Source organism: Salmo salar, chromosome 07, assembly GCF_965601325.2.
Source record: "Salmo salar chromosome 07, fSalSal1, whole genome shotgun sequence".
In the NCBI taxonomy this organism is placed as follows: domain Eukaryota; kingdom Metazoa; phylum Chordata; class Actinopteri; order Salmoniformes; family Salmonidae; genus Salmo; species Salmo salar.
In genome coordinates, this window is record NC_138297.1 from 21,899,297 (window position 1) to 21,919,270 (window position 19,974).

General features: G+C 42.5%; 1 protein-coding gene across 13 annotated transcripts in view; it reads left to right on the plus strand.

Moving 5' to 3' along the window:
• LOC106608716 (adhesion G protein-coupled receptor L3) overlaps window positions 1–19,974 on the plus strand; it is a 314,019-nt gene that overhangs the window by 132,911 nt on the left and 161,134 nt on the right. For all 13 annotated transcript variants that reach the window (XM_045721692.2, XM_082977451.1, XM_082977453.1 and 10 more), the window contains one exon: window positions 1,194–1,303. In XM_045721692.2, coding sequence (XP_045577648.2) covers window positions 1,194–1,303 — 110 coding nt within the window. The remainder of the gene's footprint in view (window positions 1–1,193; window positions 1,304–19,974) is intronic.

Consider the following 19,974-nt stretch of genomic DNA (forward strand, 5'->3'; position numbering starts at 1 on the left):
AATGCTCTTGTGGCTCAATGGAAGCAAGTCCCCGCAGCAATGTTCCAACATCAGTGGAATGCCTTTCCAGAAGAGTGGAGGCTGTTATAGCAGCAAAGGGGTGACCAACTCCATATTAATGCCCAAGATTTTGGAATGAGATATTCGACGAGCGGTGGACCTTAATGGATGGATCTGTTTATGTCAAATTGTTTAGCGTTCTGCTTGTATCCCTGGTTGTCCTGAAAAGAAAATGGTAAAGCCATTCAATGTGAGGCTAAATATAAGGTAGATTCTACAAGCAGATAAATGGTCAGATACTGTAAATGAAAAGCCGATTTTTGCTGGGATCTGTGGACTGATGGGGTTAAGCATGTGATGGGAAATTTTGTGCAGTAAGTGGTGTCATTACGCCTGGCGACATCATCGGGTGCATGTGGTGGGATCGAGCTTTGATTGATGAATGCCAAAAGTAAAATGGCAGACATAAGACACTGCCAGCCAAGTAATTGTGTTGATAATGAAAGCCAAGGTGAAAGCTCTTTCGCGTCTGAGCCGATTTTGCACTCGGCCGACTGTTTCCTGTCCCCATCCGTCATACCCTGAGTATCAGTCTGCACACAGTGCAAATTCATATCACGGCAGAGAAATCGACTACGACCCAAATTGCACTCTATTTCCTACATAGTGCACTACTTTCAACCAGGGACCATATGCCTCTGGTCAAAGTAGTGCACTATAAAGGGCATAGGGTGTCATTTGGGATGTTAACATTGTTTTAGCCTTATTCTTCTCGTCAAATGGATGATTCTACCATTGACAGCATGGCAATCAATGTCGACAGAACCCGCAAATGCATCGACCTCTTAATCTGAGCAGCAAAATGAAATGGGAATTAATTCTAGTTCATTAACCACATGCTAAATATTTATCATATTTGCCAATGTAGCAACATCAGCGTTTGATTAGACACCTCTGGATATTGACTTTATGATTCTATTGTCAGTATATCTGAATCCACAAACACACACTGTAAGGTTTTACACATGCTGTAAAACCTTAATTTGGATCATCCTGGATGGTCAGTCCTTGCATCCATAGGTCTGTCTATGAATTTGAGTGCTAACATTTCTCTTGCTCTGTCCCTCAGCTGTCTGCTTTGTTGTTTGAATCCTAGTTTGCCCCGTTAACCTGATTTTTCTCTTCCCTTTCAGATGTAATAATCGGACCCAGTGTGCTGTAGTGGCTGGACCAGATGTATTTCCTGACCCTTGCCCCGGAACCTATAAGTACCTAGAAGTCCAGTACGAATGTGTACCCTACAGTACGTATTTCTTCATTCTCTTGTGTTTCTCGAAGCAGTTCATCGCTATGACCCACATTGCACCCTATTCCCTATATAGTGCACTACTTATAGGACTTTGGTCAGTAGTGCACTATATAGAGCATAGTGTACCATTTGGGACAAAGCCTGTGACATAGTACATGATTACTGCATTGTAACTTTCTTCTTTATCACGCTTAATTTCCATGTAACAGCTAAGCCACTTCACTCTGTCATATCCTAAAATGTATGATTATGTCATTTAAGTGAATGTGGTCCCTTTTTAAGGATGCGACAATAAGAAGGGGTCTGAAGTGCGGTAGCATGGGTGCTGGGAAATGTCAGGATCTGATTCCGGTAACCTCTATTGTGCAGGACTATCGATTGCGCCCTCAATGCAATGTGAAAAATGAAAGTTCAAATTCACTTTAGCGTGTCAAAATGATTACCTTTATTCCAAACCCTGGTCGATTTTATCTCCGACAATATCTGTGTGAATGTCTGAGATATTTTTCTCCTTTATCCAACTCATCATTTTGTATCTTCATGTATGAATAACACATTGTCAATGATATTCCAGCACATGCCATATTGGGCTTATAAGAAATACATGTTTTTAGATTTCTGATGTGCACTGTATTGATTGCTATGGGGATCTGGTGAGGCATTGGATTCAAGCTAGATTAAGATTGAATGTAGTATTATACTTCAAAGGGCTATCATCCATACATGAATCAACATTGACATTTCGATGTTAATGTCATTCTTACTCCACCTGTTCTTCCTTTAACAGTGTTTTTAGACAGCTGACAAGACAGACTTCTCTGTTAGTGGAGGTCATTTTTAATGATAAACCACATAAATAGCCCTATTTGATGTTGAAACATACCCAGATGTTTTGCAATTGGTCAATTGATTTGCTCACACACATAAAAGAAAATATTGTATCGGTCATCGACTGATACTTTTCTGAGTATTCAGCCTCGGTTCTAAGCATTGAGAAGGGAGCTAACGGAGCTGTCGGAGCTATTACCAACTGTGTCCATCAAGTTAGTCCTTTAGCATCAAAGGAAGTTTAGCTTTATTCGAAATCCAGTCAAGTTTTTAGCTGCTGTGTTCAATTCAATTCCAACAGAACTCAATTGTCTTAGCTTAGCTTCTAGCTAGGCCATTTTTTTCACAAACACACTTCGTATATGGGATGAGAGACCTAGGCCTGAACCTTTTAAAACCTTCAAAACAGCATGCCTTCCAGCCACAGTGGCATCATAGCATGACCGAAGCACCCCAAAGGTATCCATGGGTGAACCGGAAATGGAAAAAGGTTTGGGGTGTGAATGGAATACCCAGCGTGTAGACCGGGCTAAACAGACGAACAGGAAGAGAGAGGATGTGGTCACTGGAAGTGCACGGCCATTATCATACGACCTCCCACATTGTTTCGCTGACCTCGAAAAGAGAACATTGTTTACTGTGAAAGCCTGTGGTACCGAAGGTGTCAAAAGCTAACCACATAGGATTTAGAAGCTATTGTAATTTGGAATGAACTGGATGTGTCAGTTAAAGAGAATTCTATTTGCTGCCATCCGGCTTTGTGCCTTTGGAAAATGGATAGTATCATGCTGTGTTTGAAATTAAACAAATGTCACATATCAGATATTTCATTTATTTCATTTTGCGGTGCTTTTATCTACGTTTTCTAGATACAAAAATCTGAGGTGATTATGCAATGAAAAGGCAGCCGTCAGAAACTATATATTGGATTTAAAGAAAAGCTCTAATTTCCATGGGGTGGTGGTTCTTATCGTAAGATTATCCACCATACAGTACTTGGATATATTTGAGCCACAACCCATTTGTTCAGTGGTAGCATTGGACTCAACCCCTCCTACAGTAAGCACCGCTCTCTTTTCTCAGAATCAGTGTTTTGTTTTGTATCGAACACTAGTGATTACAACTACCTCCCCAGCATCACAATTGCAACTCCATTTCAGAATCCATCAATACATTCCTATCACTAGCTGCAATACTGCAATACTGACGTGAGTGCTTCTCAAGACACTGAGAAGACATAGAGGGCTAATATTTAGGATGGCCAAAAGCACTGACTTGTTTCTGATTTTACATATTGCCAGTTAAATGAGTAACATGTTGGGAAAAGGAGTGGATTTGAGATGAGGCAATTATGGGCAGATAGATGGTATAAGGAGGAATGGGTGGTAAACCAGCCCCCCACACCCAACCCTTCTCCAGAACCATACCCCCTCACCCAACCCCATCTCCAGCCTATCACCAGACAGACTGACTGAGAGACTAATAAGGGGACCAGCCACCCATGGTGTGAATTTTCCTCCAGATGAAAAATCTCCACAGTATATCTGATTGACAAGTTCTCTCTCTCTTGTTCTCTCTCTCTCTCTCGTTCTTTCTCTCTCGTTCTTTCCCTCTCGTGTTCTTTCGCGCCCTCTCTGCCTATATCTCTCTCTTCCTGTGGAAGACGTTTTCATCAGTATTCCGGTGCTGAAAGCAGGCGCTGTCAGAATAAGTTACAGCTCCTCTCTCCGTCTTCCATCAGCAGAGGAGAAGGGCTCCATCAGACCCACACCTGCAATAGTAGTGAATGAGACGCTGCAGAGAGCTTCAATCTGACGCCATATGATATTGTTTTTATTAGTTGGTGATTTCAATTCACACCATGAATTGTAATGGCGGTTATTCTGGGAGCTAGCCACACCTGTGTTTGCCTGTGATCTGGGGAGATGCAGACCAATAGTCGGAATAATCATTAGAGATAAAAGCGCTTCCTTTTTCTAGTCGGTCCAAGACGACAAGACAGTGCTGAGTCGAAGGCAATCATGCTGGCGCAGAGCCCATGCGTGTCATGATAATAGAGTAATTTGGAGAAAGCAACTCTACTTCTATACCGCTTCTCGTCGGTAAACAACTACTTTCTGATATTGCCACATTGCCAATGATATAAGCCATCTTTATGTTCGCGTCAGCATGAACTTGTGTTTCTCCAACGCGAGAACACTCACTTACCTCCCCTGTGCTTCCCTTGTTTAGACGTGCTCTGCCATGCAGTTTGTGGATTACTACGGCTAAACTTTTGGAATGAGTGATGCGCCCGTCGTCCTGTTGTGATGATGACCTATAACCTTGACTCTCAGGCCCTGTTTGAATACTCTTAAAACGCCTCGCTCCTTCAACCCTTCCTTGAAATAATCACTTATACAACGTGAATGGGTTGATCAGTGCAAGCGTGTCACCGCATTGCTTTCACCAATCAAACATTGTGTCAAATCAGTGGTTTGCTCAAGGACGGAGGAAGGAAGCATACACTTTAAGAGTATTCAAACCGGGCCCTTGATTCGAATTCTCTCAAGTCTCCAGAAAGACGCCGCTGCCGTCAGTCCCGTCCCTCGCTTATCAAATCTTTCGTTCTTTATTAACGAGCAGGTCCCAACCCAATCTTTTAGAGGTCAACACTGTTTCTCTGTAGCCCTCTGACCCCACTCTTTCACAACTTTAATGAATCCATATAGTCATAACACCTCAGAGTGCTCCTTAGTTCCCCGCAGGGTCATGAAAGAAAACACATCCCCTGTTGAAAAGGCGACAGTGTCCCTTGTGGAATGTTTGGCCGAACACCAAACTCCCTTTGGAGGAAAAAGAGGGGGTTGCAACCTGGCATCGGCCTTTCCCAACTCCCTACCTCTCTATGACTAATTAGATGGCGAATGTACTGACCTTGATTTCTGCTGAGAAATCCCGATACGAGGTAGAACCAGAGCTTTCCTGTTCTTGCACACTAATAAATACATTGTAAAAAAAAAAAAGGCACAATGCACAGCGGGATCCCGCCAGCTCCGAACACGGCTTGTGTGCACGAGCTAAGCCAAGATGTGTAATCATGAAATCAAGACCTTTTTGAGTTGGCTGAACTAAGGTAGTCAGTCCTCGGCTATACGCCATGGCGCACAGCCACATACTTTTTCCCGACATTTATTTATTTCTTTTTGCTTCTAATTATTTCCGCATGGACGAGCAATCAATCGTTAATAAGCAGAAACCGGTTCGGCGGCCTAACCGAATCAAGCAACTGATTATTTTTTGGCACAACACTCAGCACCTGCCTGGTGCTGAGACGGCAGATAAAAATGTGAAATCAATGCGGCGCGTGGGTATCGTTTACAATGCCGCCCCCGCAAAATGTGGTGTCATTACGGGAGCCATTACGCCACGGTCACACCTTGAGTAAACAGCACCTGTGTGAACGGACTGTTTGGCTGACCAGACATTTTGTCATAGTCAGCCGGGCTCCCTGAGGCCTGTAGCGAGATTGATTTCAAATCTGATTTGATATGAAAATGATGACACGAAAACGTAAAGTCTTGGCTAAATGCTTAAGAGGTAAAGACAAAGTGTCTGTGTCAGTGTAACCTTCTGTCATTCACACTGCAAGTAATGACATCAATATCTAGCCTATGATGTGTAATTGCATATGTATTCATCTTTATCAGATAAACACTATATAACTAACTCAGTCAGTCATCTAGTCGTCAGTTGTATATAAGGCATTCACACAGCAGGCACCAGCATTAGCCTACAGACTGACAGGGAGTCTTGTCACCTGAATGACTACATCTACCTCTCCTAATGTGTGAAAGGGGGATTGCAGTGCTATCATATCGTTTAGTGACAGCTGACCACCCTGCAACTGGGGAAAGCTTATGATGATGGCTTATGTTCTTACACAGTGTGTGTGTGTGTGTGTGTGTGTGTGTGTGTGAGTGTGTGCATGCAAATATAAGGGGGGAAATAAAATCACTGACTTGTATCTTGAATGTCACAGTCATTGGTTTGAACACTGACCTGAAACTGATGATGTCCATGGTTTTGACTGGTAGGCTCCCAGATCCACAGTCATTGTGTTTTGTAATGAATTCATCACATTGTTGCTAATTGATTAAAGGGAACATTCCAAAATGTTCAACATCAAATTGATCATCTCTAGAACCATGTGAAAATGGCGCGTTTCTATGTTTTCTAGTCAAATAGATAGATGCGTTTTTCCGATGACATCATCCGGAGAGACTGAGGATGTCATCTGGTGTGCATCGTGTGATTTTAACCAACTGTGAGCAGGCGAAGGCTACTTACTAAGAGGAATAAATACTAATACAGTGTTAAATGCACAGACTTCTCACTTCAACAAGGATACAGAGTGTAACTTGATTACCATAGAGGATACATGAAAAGGCAAGGGAAATTAGTAGACATTAATGCATATATTTTCCTGCATTGTTCCAGTAGTGGGTCAGTAATTGCCCAGGAAGGGTGTGATTACCAATGTGGATAAATGGGGGTGTTAGAGGTGAATCTGGGCATGTGGAAAAATGCTTTTCCCCCACTAATAGCCATGTCATTTATCAGGTCCTCGTTCTGGCCTCTATCTTTTGGTCCTTCATGCGCACAAACACAGGCACACACACACACACACACACACACACACACACACACACACACACACACACACACACACACACACACACACACAGATACAGGCATGAACACACACATTTTTGAAAGGGGTGCTAAGTTCAAAGAAAAGAGACACCCGCACACAAGGGATGCTTAGTGCCAGGGCTATCACTCTGATTGGAGATTGGCCTCATTGGGGTCTCTCTCTGCGATATCTCCCTGCTAATCCGAGTTCCTACAGTGTGACTGGTGTAATGAAGCTCCCTCTTTCTTCTGTGTTCTCTCACCAAACACTCTTTATCGCCAGGCTAAAAGCTTTCTTATTTCCCCTCTGCCTGCTTTCACTTTCCTGCTTCCCTTCTGTAATTTCAAGGTTTCTGGAATCAAGGCATGTTCAGGAAGTGAAATTAAGTTATTTCTGCTCGAATTCCGGTCCATGTTCCTGAAAATGTATTTAATCTTTATTTATTTTGCTTGTGTTATTTTCCCCTCTATCGGTCTGTCTGCTGCCTCTCCCTGGTGTATGACTGGTTGGCTGTGCGCCAAGTCTTTGCACCTGTCTCTCTCTCTCTCTCACGCACGCACGCACGCACACTAATGTTCACACACACACGCACTTGAAAACACACGCACACTAATGCTCACACTCTCTCTCTCTACACACACACACACACACACACACACACACACACACACACACACACACACACACACAGGCGGCTTCCTGCATTGTCAAGGTTATGAGAGAGCACAGCTACTGCTCCCAGGGAGGGAGAGCAATAGAGGAGAAAAGGAGAGGGAGAGAGAGGAGGGAGGGAGGGAGATGGAGAAATGGGGGACAGAGGAGAAGCGAGACAGAGGAGAATACAAGAGGGACAGGGGCGGAGTGAGGCAGAGGGACAGGGGCGGAGTGAGGCAGAGGGACAGGGGCGGAGTGAGGCAGAGGGACAGGGGCGGAGTGAGGCAGAGGGACAGGGGCGGAGTGAGGCAGAGGGACAGGGGCGGAGTGAGGCAGAGGGACAGGGGCGGAAGGAGGCAGAGGGAGGCACAGGAGGCAGAGTCTTAGACCGAGCAATTGTACCCGGGACCCAACCCACCCCCCCGCCCCTCAGGGAAAAATAATAGAAATTGTATCCTGCCCCCCCCCAGGCACATGCTATTCAAAGCCCTCTAATTTGTGTCATTAATTAAGAAGTGGGAGTCTAGTCACTGTGCCCTCCTAGGTTCAGAGAACAGGAAGAAAGGAGGGGAGGAAAGAGGGTGAAATATGACCAAAATGGCCTCCGCTCAGCCATGAATCTCTATTAGCGCCTAATGATACCATTCTGCCACCTCGCCGCTATAATGATGGAATTGTGAAATGTTAATTATTTAAATGCAGATCCATACAGCTGTCGTTCACGTGGGCAGGGCTAGCGAGGGCTTAAGAGGGTTACAAGGTCACTCAGGCCTTTAGCATTCTGCAGAAGCCATTATTATTTTTGTGATCCCGAAATTCTAACATACAGTGAGGGGAAAAAAGTATTTGATCCCCTGCTGATTTTGTACGTTTGCCCACTGACAAAGAAATGATCAGTCTATAATTTTAATGGTAGGTTTATTTGAACAGTGAGAGACAGAATAACAACAACAAAAATCCAGAAAAGCGCATGTCAAAAATGTTAAAAAATTATCATTTCTTTGTCAGTGGGCAAGCGTACAAAATCAGTAGGGGATCAAATACTTTTTCCCCTCACTGTACACTACCGGTCAAAACTTTTATAACAGCTACTCATTCAAGGGTTTTTCTTTATTTTTACATTGTAGAATAATAGTGAAGACATCAAAACTATGAAATAACACATATGGAATCATGTTGTAACCAAAAAAGTGTTAACCTCTATGGGCTAGGTGGGACGCTAGCGTCCCCCCCGTGGTGCACTCCATCAACAGCAGGTGCATTTCAAGAGCGGCAAATTTGAAACCAAATAAATGTCAAAATTCAAATTTTTCAAACATACAACTATCTTACACCCTTTGAAAGATAAACATCTCCTTAATCTAACCACGTTGTCCGATTTCAAAAAGGTTTTACGGCGAAAGCATAAAGTTAGATTATGTTAGGAGAGTACATTGACAATAGCTGTGTGTAATGTTTTGTCAATTCAAAGACAGGGTCACCAAAACCATAAAACCAGCTAAAATGATGCACTAACCTTTTACAATCTCCATCAGATGACACTCCTAGGACATTGTTAGACAATGCATGCATTTTTAGTTCTATCAAGTTCATATTTATATCCAAAAACAGCGTTTTACTATGGCATTGATGTTGAGGAAATCGTTTCCCTCCAATAACCGGCAGTCAAGTCAGCACCACAAATTAAATAATTAAAATTAGAAAACATTGGTAAAATATTATATTGTCATTTAAAGAATTATAGATTTACATCTCTTGAACGCAATCAACTTGCCAGATTTAAAAATAACCTTACTGAGAAATCACACTTTGCAATAATCTGAGCACTGCGCCCAGAAAAATACGCGTTGCGATACAGACTAGACGTCATGTTGGGGAGATCTAAAATCGAAAATACTATGTAAATAATCCATTACCTTTGATTCTCTTCATCAGATGTCACTTCCAGGTATCACAGGTCCATAACGAATGTAGTTTTGTTCAAAAAAGCTCATCATTTATGTCCAAAAATCTCCGTCTTGTTAGCACATGATCTAAGCCCGCCGGACTTCACTTCATGAACGAGGGGAAAAAATATATTTACGTTCGTTCAAACATGTCAAACGTTGTATAGCATAAATCATTAGGGCCTTTTTTAACCAGAACATGAATAATATTCAAGGTGGACGAATGCATTCTCTTTTATAACGTATTGGAACGAGGGTACCCAACATGAACTCGCGCGCCAGAGTCTAATCGGCCATCACCATTCCATGGCTCTTGTTCGGTCAGATCTCACAGTAAAAGACTCAAAACACTTTGTAAAGGCTGGTGACATCTAGTGGAAGCAATAGGAAGTGCCAAAACATTAATCAACCCCTGTGTGTTTCAATGGCATAGGCTTAAAGGTAATTCAACACATCATGTATCCACTTCCTGTCAGAAAATGTCTCAGGGTTTTGCCTGCCAAATGAGTTCTGTTATACTCACAGACACCATTCAAACAGTTTTAGAAACTTTAGGGTGTTTTCTATCCATATATAATAAGTATATGCATATTCTAGTTACTGGGTAGGATTAGTAACCAGATTAAATCGGGTACGTTTTTTTATCCAGCCGTGAAAATACTGCCCCCTAGGCCCAACAGGTTAAACAAATCAAAATATATTTTATATTTGAGATTCTTCAAATAGTCACCCTTTACCTTGATGACAGCTTTGCACACTCATGGCATTCTCTCAACCAGCTTCATGAGGAAGTCACCAGGAATGCATTTCAATTAGCAGGTGTGCCACCTTAAGTTAATTTGAGGAATTTATTTCCATTTGAATGCATTTCAGCCAATCAGTTGTGTTGTGACAAGGTAATGGGAGGTATACAGAAGATTGCCCTATTTGGTAAAAGACCAAGTCCATATTATGGCAAGAACAGGTCAAATAAGCAAAGAGAGATGACAGACCATCTTTACTTTAAGACATGAAGGTCAGTCAATATGGAACATTTCAAGAACTTTGAAAGTTTCTTCAAGTGCGGTCGCAAAGACCTTCAAGCGCAATGATGAAACTGGCTCTCATGAGGACCGCCACAGAAATGGAAGACCCAGAGTTACGCCTTCTGCAGAGGATAAGTTTATTAGAGTTACCAGCCTCAGAAATTGCAGCCCAAAGAAATGCTTCACAGAGTTCAAGTAACCGACACATCTCAACATCAACTGTTCAGAGGACACTGTGTGAATCAGGCATTCATGGTAGAATTGCTGCAAAGAAAACATTACCATGGACTGCAATAATAAGAAGAGACTTGCTTGGGCCAAGAAACACGAGCAATGGACATTAGACCAGTGGAAATCTGTCCTTTGGTCTGGAGTACAAATTGAAGACCGTGTCCTTGTGAGACGTGGTGTGGGTGAACGGATGATATCTGCATGTGTATTTCCCACCGTAAAGCATGGAGGAGGAGGTGTTATGGTGTGGGGGTGCTTTGCTGGTGACACTGTCTGTGATTTATTTAGAACACTTAACCAGCGTGGCTACCACAGCATTCTGCAGTGATACGCCATCCCATCTGGTTTGGGCTTAGTGGGACTATCATTTGTTTTTCAACAGGACAGTGACCCAACACACCTCCAAGCTGTGTAAGGGCTATTTTACCAAGAAGGAGAGTGATGGAGTGCTGCATCAGATGACCTGGCCTCCACAATCCCCGACCTCAACCAAATTGAGATGGTTTGGGATGAGTCGGACCGCAGATTGAAGGAAAAGCAGCCAACAAGTGCTCAGCATATGTGAGAACTACTTCGAGACTGTTGTAAAAGCATTCTTGGTGAAGCTGGTTGAGAAAATGCCAAGAGTGTGCAAAGCTGTCATCATGGCAAAGGGTGGCTATTTGAAGAATATATATATATATATATATATATATATATATATATATATATATATATATATATATATATATATATACTGCTCAAAAAAATAAAGGGAACACTTAAACAACACAATGTAACTCCAAGTCAATCACACTTCTGTGAAATCAAACTGTCCACTTAGGAAGCAACACTGATTGACAATACATTTCAAATGCTGTTGTGCAAATGGAATAGACAACAGGTGGAAATTATAGGCAATTAGCAAGACACCCCCAATAAAGGAGTGGTTCGGCAGGTGGTGACCACAGACCACTTCTCAGTTCTTATGCTTCCTGGCTGATGTTTTGGTCACTTTTGAATGCTGGCGGTGCTTTCACTCTAGTGGTAGCATGAGACGGAGTCTACAACCCACACAAGTGGCTCAGGTAGTGCAGCTCATCCAGGATGGCACATCAATGCGAGCTGTGGCAAGAAGGTTTGCTGTGTCTGTCAGCGTAGTGTCCAGAGCATGGAGGCGCTACCAGGAGACAGGTCAGTACATCAGGAGATGTGGAGGAGGCCGTAGGAGGGCAACAACCCAGCAGCAGGACCGCTACCTCTGCCTTTGTGCAAGGAGGAGCAGGAGGAGCACTGCCAGAGCCCTGCAAAATGACCTCCAGCAGGCCACAAATGTGCATATGTCTGCTCAAATGGTCAGAAACAGACTCCATGAGGGTGGTATGAGGGCCCGACGTCCACAGGTGGGGGTTGTGCTTACTGCACAACACCGTGCAGGACGTTTGGCATTTGCCAGAGAACACCAAGATTGGCAAATTCGCCACTGGCGCCCTGTGCTCTTCACAGATGAAGCAGGTTCACACTGAGCACATGTGACAGAGTCTGGAGACGCCGTGGAGAACGTTCTGCTGCCTGCAACATTCTCTAGCATGACCGGTTTGGCGGTGGGTCAGTCATGGTGTGGGGTGGCATTTCTTTGGGGGGCCGCACAGCCCTCCATGTGCTCACCAGAGGTAGCCTGACTGCCATTAGGTACCGAGATGAGATCCTCAGACCCCTTGTGAGACCATATGCTGGTGCGGTTGGCCCTGGGTTCCTCCTAATGCAAGACAATGCTAGACCTCATGTGGCTGGAGTGTGTCAGCAGTTTCTGCAAGAGGAAGGCATTGATGCTATGGACTGGCCCACCCGTTCCCCAGACCTGAATCCAATTGAGCACATCTGGGACATCATGTCTCGCTCCATCCACCAACGCCACGTTGCACCACAGACTGTCCAGGAGTTGGCGGATGCTTTAGTCCAGGTCTGGGAGGAGATCCCTCAGGAGACCATCCGCCACCTCATCAGGAGCATGCCCAGGCGTTGTAGGGAGGTCATACAGGCACGTGGAGGCCACACACACTACTGAGCCTCATTTTGACTTGTTTTAAGGACATTACATCAAAGTTGGATCAGCCTGTAGTGTGGTTTTCCACTTTAATTTTGAGTGTGACTCCAAATCCAGACCTCCATGGGTTGATAAATTGGATTTCCATTGATTATTTTTGTGTGATTTCGTTGTCAGCACATTCAACTATGTAAAGAAAAAAGTATTTAATAAGATTATTTCATTCATTCAGATCTAGGATGTGTTATTTTAGTGTTCCCTTTATTTTTTTGAACAGTATATATATATATATATATATATATATATAATATTTTTATTTTATTTATTTTTTTACACTTTTTGTTATTTCATAGTTTTATTGTCTTCACTATTATTCTACAATGTAGAAAATAGTAAAAATAAAGAAAAACCCTTGAATGAGTTGGTGCTCTAAAACTTTTGACCGGTAGCGTACATGTATTAAATACTTTGATTATTATTATTTTCATGTATTTTTTCGTCACATTTTTGGGGGGATTTTGAAAAGCGTGTTACAAATAAATGGTATTATTATTTAGGACGGAGGGGGGCATGACTCAACATTAAATGAATATGCGGTGTTCATTTGCAGTGTCATATAGCGTTAAGGTTGTCCATATTGATGGAAATCACTAAATGCCTCTACATAAAAAGCGACATTCTCTTAAGATATCAACGTCATTTTCCTAATAAGAATGCATAGGGTGTCCAAGCGGCTTATTTGATTTGATAGGGCAGCTTGACCAATTAGATTCACTTGAGACCATATGCCCTTTTGACGGGTCTGCGTTTTGCATGGTGAATTACTTGGTGTTGAAATGCTGCAGTTACAGCTGTGTTGAATATTAGACATCGTAGTCGGTGGTAGATGACGATCTTACACATTAGAATGAAACGAAAGGTATCGTCACCTTGGTCACCATCTTCTCCATCACAGCCATCAACACATGACACTATGTCTACCATGTATATTTACAGGAATAACAACTAGGAATCTATTTCTGGGATAATTGTATACGACCTCTGCTTCAGCAGATAGCAGGAAAGACCTTGCTGTTTGTGCCCTTGGCCAAATATGAAAATAGACAATGAATATATCTACTCTAGTGCAGCAGAGGCTGTGTTTGGCCTGGAAGCCATTTTACATTCACTCCACTGTGCCGGAAGGTCATACGTTGTATCCCTGAAGACTTCTGCTCCTGTTCTACGTCGAAGCTGTTGTCGATCCAACGCTAGTAGGGTTCATAAGGGTCCTCTTCTTGACCAAGATAAATGTACTGCTAAAAGTTGTTGAAGTGGCATTTCTGTATGATACTCTCTCTAAACTGTCTAAATGCATTGCTATCCATGGCATATCAGTCTGATTTGGAGAGGATATATCCATAAACCATTCTGCTTTGAGAAGATCGCTTGGCTGTGCCAGTCCACTTAGTACACTCTGTTTTACATTGTCTTCTGTTTCTTTCCCTCTGCACTTATCTTGGGGAGGGGAAGGGAGAGCGGGAGGAAGAGAGAGTGAGTAGAGTGCATTTTAATGACTCGATGACAACCATGACCAAAATTGTATTAAGGTCACAATGGGGTAAGCGCCTTTTCATATGAATCAATTCTCCCGTCTCTCCATATTCCCTCCTTCATTCCATTCTTTTATCTTAGTGCCACTGAACTTAGATATTCCGGCTATGTCGCTACTATCCCAACCACGCCACCGCTAGATAAATAATCTAAAACAGCCCAAGAGATTTCATGTTTGACCTTGGGGACGTACACCGAAGATTCCGTTCTGACGAGCGATGACAGGAAACATGGGTAACGTGTAACCACGGACGCGGCTGCGTATTGCGACGAAGATCCCCGGCGTGTCCCGCTGCTACTTGGTCGTCCGTCGCTTCGCCATCCCGCCATCTCTTAAAGCGCTAATGGGTTTTGTTATAGACCGTTACCCTACCTCGCAATCGCTAGCGATCACTCAAACAAATACAGTAACACCCTGCCTTTATATTGTGTGGTAGCTAATGGTCTGGTGGAAGATTAGAGTTTAATGTGAGAGGTTGACATTGTCTGTTTACCTAGATTCATTTCGTAATGTGTGTTGTTAAATAATGCTTGTTTGAGATCAACTACATTGCTGTCAGACTGCACAGAATCACTGATTTGGAAATCACCTTGCACCCCAAACTACTCATTTTCGATGGAGATTCTCCGTTGAGCATGCTGGAACATCTGGGAAACAAGCCCTCAATAATCAAGATGAGTTCTCGCCTTTGCTCCGACTGATTCCCTCAAACACGCTGTGTTTGTGTTCTGTGTGCTCATCCATTCCCAGTTTCAAGCTGTGGTCATCATTGATACACTGTAGCTGAAATATGGCTGAATTGATCATTCCTAACGCTTTGTGAAGATCAAGCCCGAACAACAAGGGATCAGAATATATTGAGTTGCCATATCAACGGTGCGTGGTCAGGCACAGTATGAGTCTTTTTGAAAACATAATTAAATCTTCTCTCTCAATCTCTCCCCCTCTCTCTTCCCCTTTTGTTCTTGTTCTTCAATGTATCTCTGTGCCTTTCTCTCTTCCTCAATATCCAGTTTTGACTCACTTTCTTTCTCTTTCTGTGCTTCACTCTCTTCCTCTCCTACCCTCTCTCTGTTTTTTAAAATGTCTTTCTGACTCTCTCTGTGCCCCGCCCCCTCTCTCTTCCCCCTCAGTTTTGAGGAGGAACTGCCCTGCTAACTGGGGTTAATTTGGTTTTATTAGATCTAGCATTAGGGGAGGGGAGCAGTCCCATGGGGGCAGATGCCTGTCCTGCCGTTAACCCCACCAGGGAACCAGCCCCTTATAGACTAGAACCTTATGGAGTATTTCTTTTAGTTTATTTATTTAACCTTTATTTAGCTAGGCTAGTCAGTTAAGAACAAATTCTTATTTACAGTGATGGCCTACCAAAAGGCAAAAGGCCTCCTGCGGGGATGGGGGCTGGGATTAAAAATGAATTAAATAAAAATATAGGACAAAACACACATCACGACAAGAGAGACACCACAACACTACATAAAGAAAGACTTAGCATGGCAGCAACATAGCATGGCAGCAACGCATGAAAACACAGCATGGTAGCAACACAACATGGCAGCAGCACAACATGGTAGAAGCACAAAACAGGGTACAAAAATTGTTGGGCACAGACAACAGCACAAAGGGCAAGAAGGCAGAGACAACAATACATCACGCAAAGCAGCCACAACTGTCAGTAATAGTATTCATGATTGAGTCTTTGAATGAAGAGATTGAGATAAAACTGTCCAGTTTGAGTGTTTTGTTGCAGCTCGTTCCAGTCGCTAGCTGCAGCGAACTGAAAAGAGGAGCGACCCAGGGATGTGTGTGCTTTGGGGACCTTTAGCAGATTGTGACTGGCAGAACGGGTGTTGTATGTGGAGGATGAGGGCTGCAGTAGATATCTCAGATAAGGGAGAGTGAGGCCTAAGGGTGAAGTTGCCCCTAAACTTTACTTTATTACTTTTATTTTTACAGGAACGGTGCACGTTAATCAACATTTTGGAAAATGTCGATTTTAGCCAGTCGGCTAATTATCGACCGCAGTACCTGGACAGGTTATTACACTCACTAATGGTTAAGGTTAGAATTTGGGGAGGGGAAGCTGATCCAAGATCTTTACCTAGTGGAAACTTCGAAGCACAGACCACAGAGACCTACAGCAAATACATGTCTAGATAATCATCTAGTTTTTAAGTGCAACAATTGCTGCAATCATTTTGCTACATACAGTATTGATATTACATTTAGACTTGCTTGCAAGTCTTAGACCAGCAAGCAAGCCCTTCTATACCAGCATACACCGACTAGAGGTATCTACAACAATGATTACTGAATAAAGTTCAAATTGAAACCGTACAGTAATATTGCACTTAGTCTCACTGGACAGTCTTTGACACACATGGCTGGCGAACAGGGCTACATGCCACTGTACGTTAAAGTCCCGCCCACTCCTCACCAGAAGACCATACAATCAGTGTATACAATGAGGAGGTTGAATAGCAGCGTGAATCCATACGTAACACAAGTGAATCATACAAAAACATAGACATTGTTGGTCTGTCTGTCCGGCTTCCCTAGCATAGATAGGCACAGGTTTGCTTGTTTGCTGTCGTTATGATTGATTCAACAATTACTTGTGATGGTTGTCGACAGTTTCGCATCTGCAAAGGGAATTTGCCATATGAACAAACGATTACATTTGCGTCCCTTCTCTCCTGCTCGCACTATAATGGAGGTGGCCATATGCTATTAATTGTTATAGCCTTATCAACCCACTGGTGATAAATCACCAGTTATCAATTTAAATAAAATGTGTTTTTGTTCTTCCAATCTGCACGTGATGCTCTCGTGTTCCCTCTCGTGTGACTCCTGAACGAGCGTTCAGCCAGACTGAAGGAGTCTATATGGAATGCAACCGTATGTTCTGCAGTTTTTAATGAACGCCTCTGGAGTTGACTTCTGGACAAGTCATTTAGCGTTTTTTGTTTTTTCTCTCTCTCCCTCCCTCCAACTTGGAGTTCTCATCACTTCAAAGCCGTGTTCACGCGTCTAAAGATATTACTTAATCTCTCTTTTCCCCCACAGGCTGTGTGTGACAAGCGACACATTTCCTTCCCAGAGCTTTATTATTGAATGTTTGGTCACAACTACTCTGCTACTAACCAACATCATGATCCACTGTGCTATTGTTCCAATGTGTTTGACCTGCTGAGGTAAACTTGACTCTTTTGCCAATTATCGCATCATTAATCTATTCTGTATCTCTCTCTCTCTCTTCTTTTCTCTCCTCATGCCTAAAATAGAAGTGGAACAAAAAGGTAACTAAATGCCCACTCCTTTATTTCACCTAGAGTTCACTGGGATTCATGCTTTGCTTGGTGATGGGGGTTGCCATAGCAGCTTTTCTCTTGTGTCATCCATCTGCTTTTTAATGACCTTCTCATGTCTGCTAATTTAATGTGTCTACTGGTAGTGATAACCATGTCTGTAATGTTCTTTCTCATAAAAAAGGTGGGGTCCAACATCAAGTAATATCATTGGTAATGGTAAAAGTGGTCTCCATTTTTATTTATTTTTTATGTAAAAGGCGCTAGTGTCAATCAATCTAGACTAAAACACTGCCAACACTTGTAAGGAAACTTGTAGAATACAGAACCTATGATGAAATTCTATGAGGTTCATGCAAGGCAAATATTATTTCAATTGTACAGATAAAAGTCACATTTTAATGTTTAGAATTTTTCGGATAGTGTTTTGACAATAGCACTGCATTAACATGGTCAAAATGTCCCTTAACATAGTAAAATGGATGACTTTCTTTCTACCGTAATACACTTCACATGCACCCCACTCCATATCTTTCATTCACCATCTTTATATATCCAGAACATTCTATTTCCGAGGTAATTGAAAGTTATTCTGTTCATGTTACTCAGCAGCAGCATATTAAAAACCAGATGTGTGGAAGCCAATCAATAGCCTCGCTCAATAAACTGTCAGAATTTCAGATTATAGGCCTAACATGATGATGTTGTAACCTTCAGTGACTCCCAGTCAATATGGCAGAATGTACTAAGACACCCATATGTTAATATATTATGGATTTGACATGCTACATGATAGGATAGTCTACTACTGCACCTGAGCCCGAGATCCAGTTTTGTGGAAGTAGTTGTTGTTTTTATGTTTTGGCCCTGGCCCTTGAGAAATCAAGTCATGTTTAAGTTCAGGGCGCACCCATAGAACAAATATCCACATCAACATTTTGACACTAACATAAAATGTCTTTGGCTAAAATGTTATGTTGAGCTATAACCTTTTCACAACCTGGTCTCAGAGCATTTCATATTAGTATGTATACTAAAACAAACGTTTTAGAACACATACTCATTCAAGGGTTTTTCTTTATTTTTACTATTTTCTACATTGTAGAATAATAGTGAAGACCTGAAAACTATGAAATAACACAAATGGAATCATGTAGTAAACAAAAAAGTGTTTAAACAAATCAAAATGTTATATTTGAAATTCTTCAAATTGCCACCCTTTGCCTTGATGACAGCTTTGCACACTCTTGGAATTCTCTCAACCAGCTTCCTGAGGAAGTCACCTGGAATGCATTTCAATTAACAGGTGTGCCTTGTAATAAGTTAATTTGTGGAATTTATTTTAATGTGTTTGAGCAATCAGTTGTGTTGTGACAAGGTAGGTGGGGGGTATACAGAAGATAGCCCTATTTGGTAAAAGACCAAGTTCATCTTATGGCAAGAACAGCTGAAATAAGCAAAGAGAAATTACAGTCCATCATTACTATAAGACATGAAGGTCAGTCAATCCAGAAAATTTCATGAACTTTGAAAGTTTCTTCAAGTGCAGTTGCAAAAACCATCAAGCACTATGATGAAACTGGCTCTCATGAGGACCGCCACAGGAATGGAAGACCCCAACTGTTCAGAGGAGTCCTTCATGGTCAAATTGCTGCAAAGAAACCAGTACTAAAGGACACCAATAAGAAGAGACATGCTTTGGCCAAGAAACACAATCAATGGAAATTAGAACGGTGGAAGTTATGTGCTTTGGTCTGGAGTCCAAATTGGTGGTTTTTGGTTCCAACCGCTATGTATTTGTGAGGCGCAGTGTGCATGAATGGATGAACTCCGCATGTGTATTTCCCACCGAAAAGCATGGAGGAGTAGGTGTTATGGTGTGGGGGTGCTTTGCTGGTGACACTGTCTGTGATTTAGAATTCAAGGCACACTCAACCAGCGGGCTACCACAGCATTCAGCAGCAATACACCATCCCATCTGGTTTGGGCTTAGTGGCATATCATTTTTGTTTTTCAACAGGACAATGACCCAACACACCCCAGACTGTGTAAGGGCTATTTTACCAAGAAGGAGAGTGATGGAGTGCTGCATCAGATGACCTGGCCTCCACAATCCCCCGACCTCAACCAAATTGAGATGGTTTGGGATGAGTCGGACCGCAGAGTGAAGGAAAAGCAGCCAACAAGTGCTCAGCATGTGTGGAAACTCCTTCAAGACTGTTGGAAAAGCATTCCAGGTGAAGCTGGTTGACAGAATGCCAAAAGTGTGCAAAGCTGTCATCAAGGCAAAGGGTGGCTACTTTGAAGAATCTCAAATGTAAAATATATTTTGATTTGTTTAACACTTTTTCTTGTTACTACATGATTCCATATGTGTT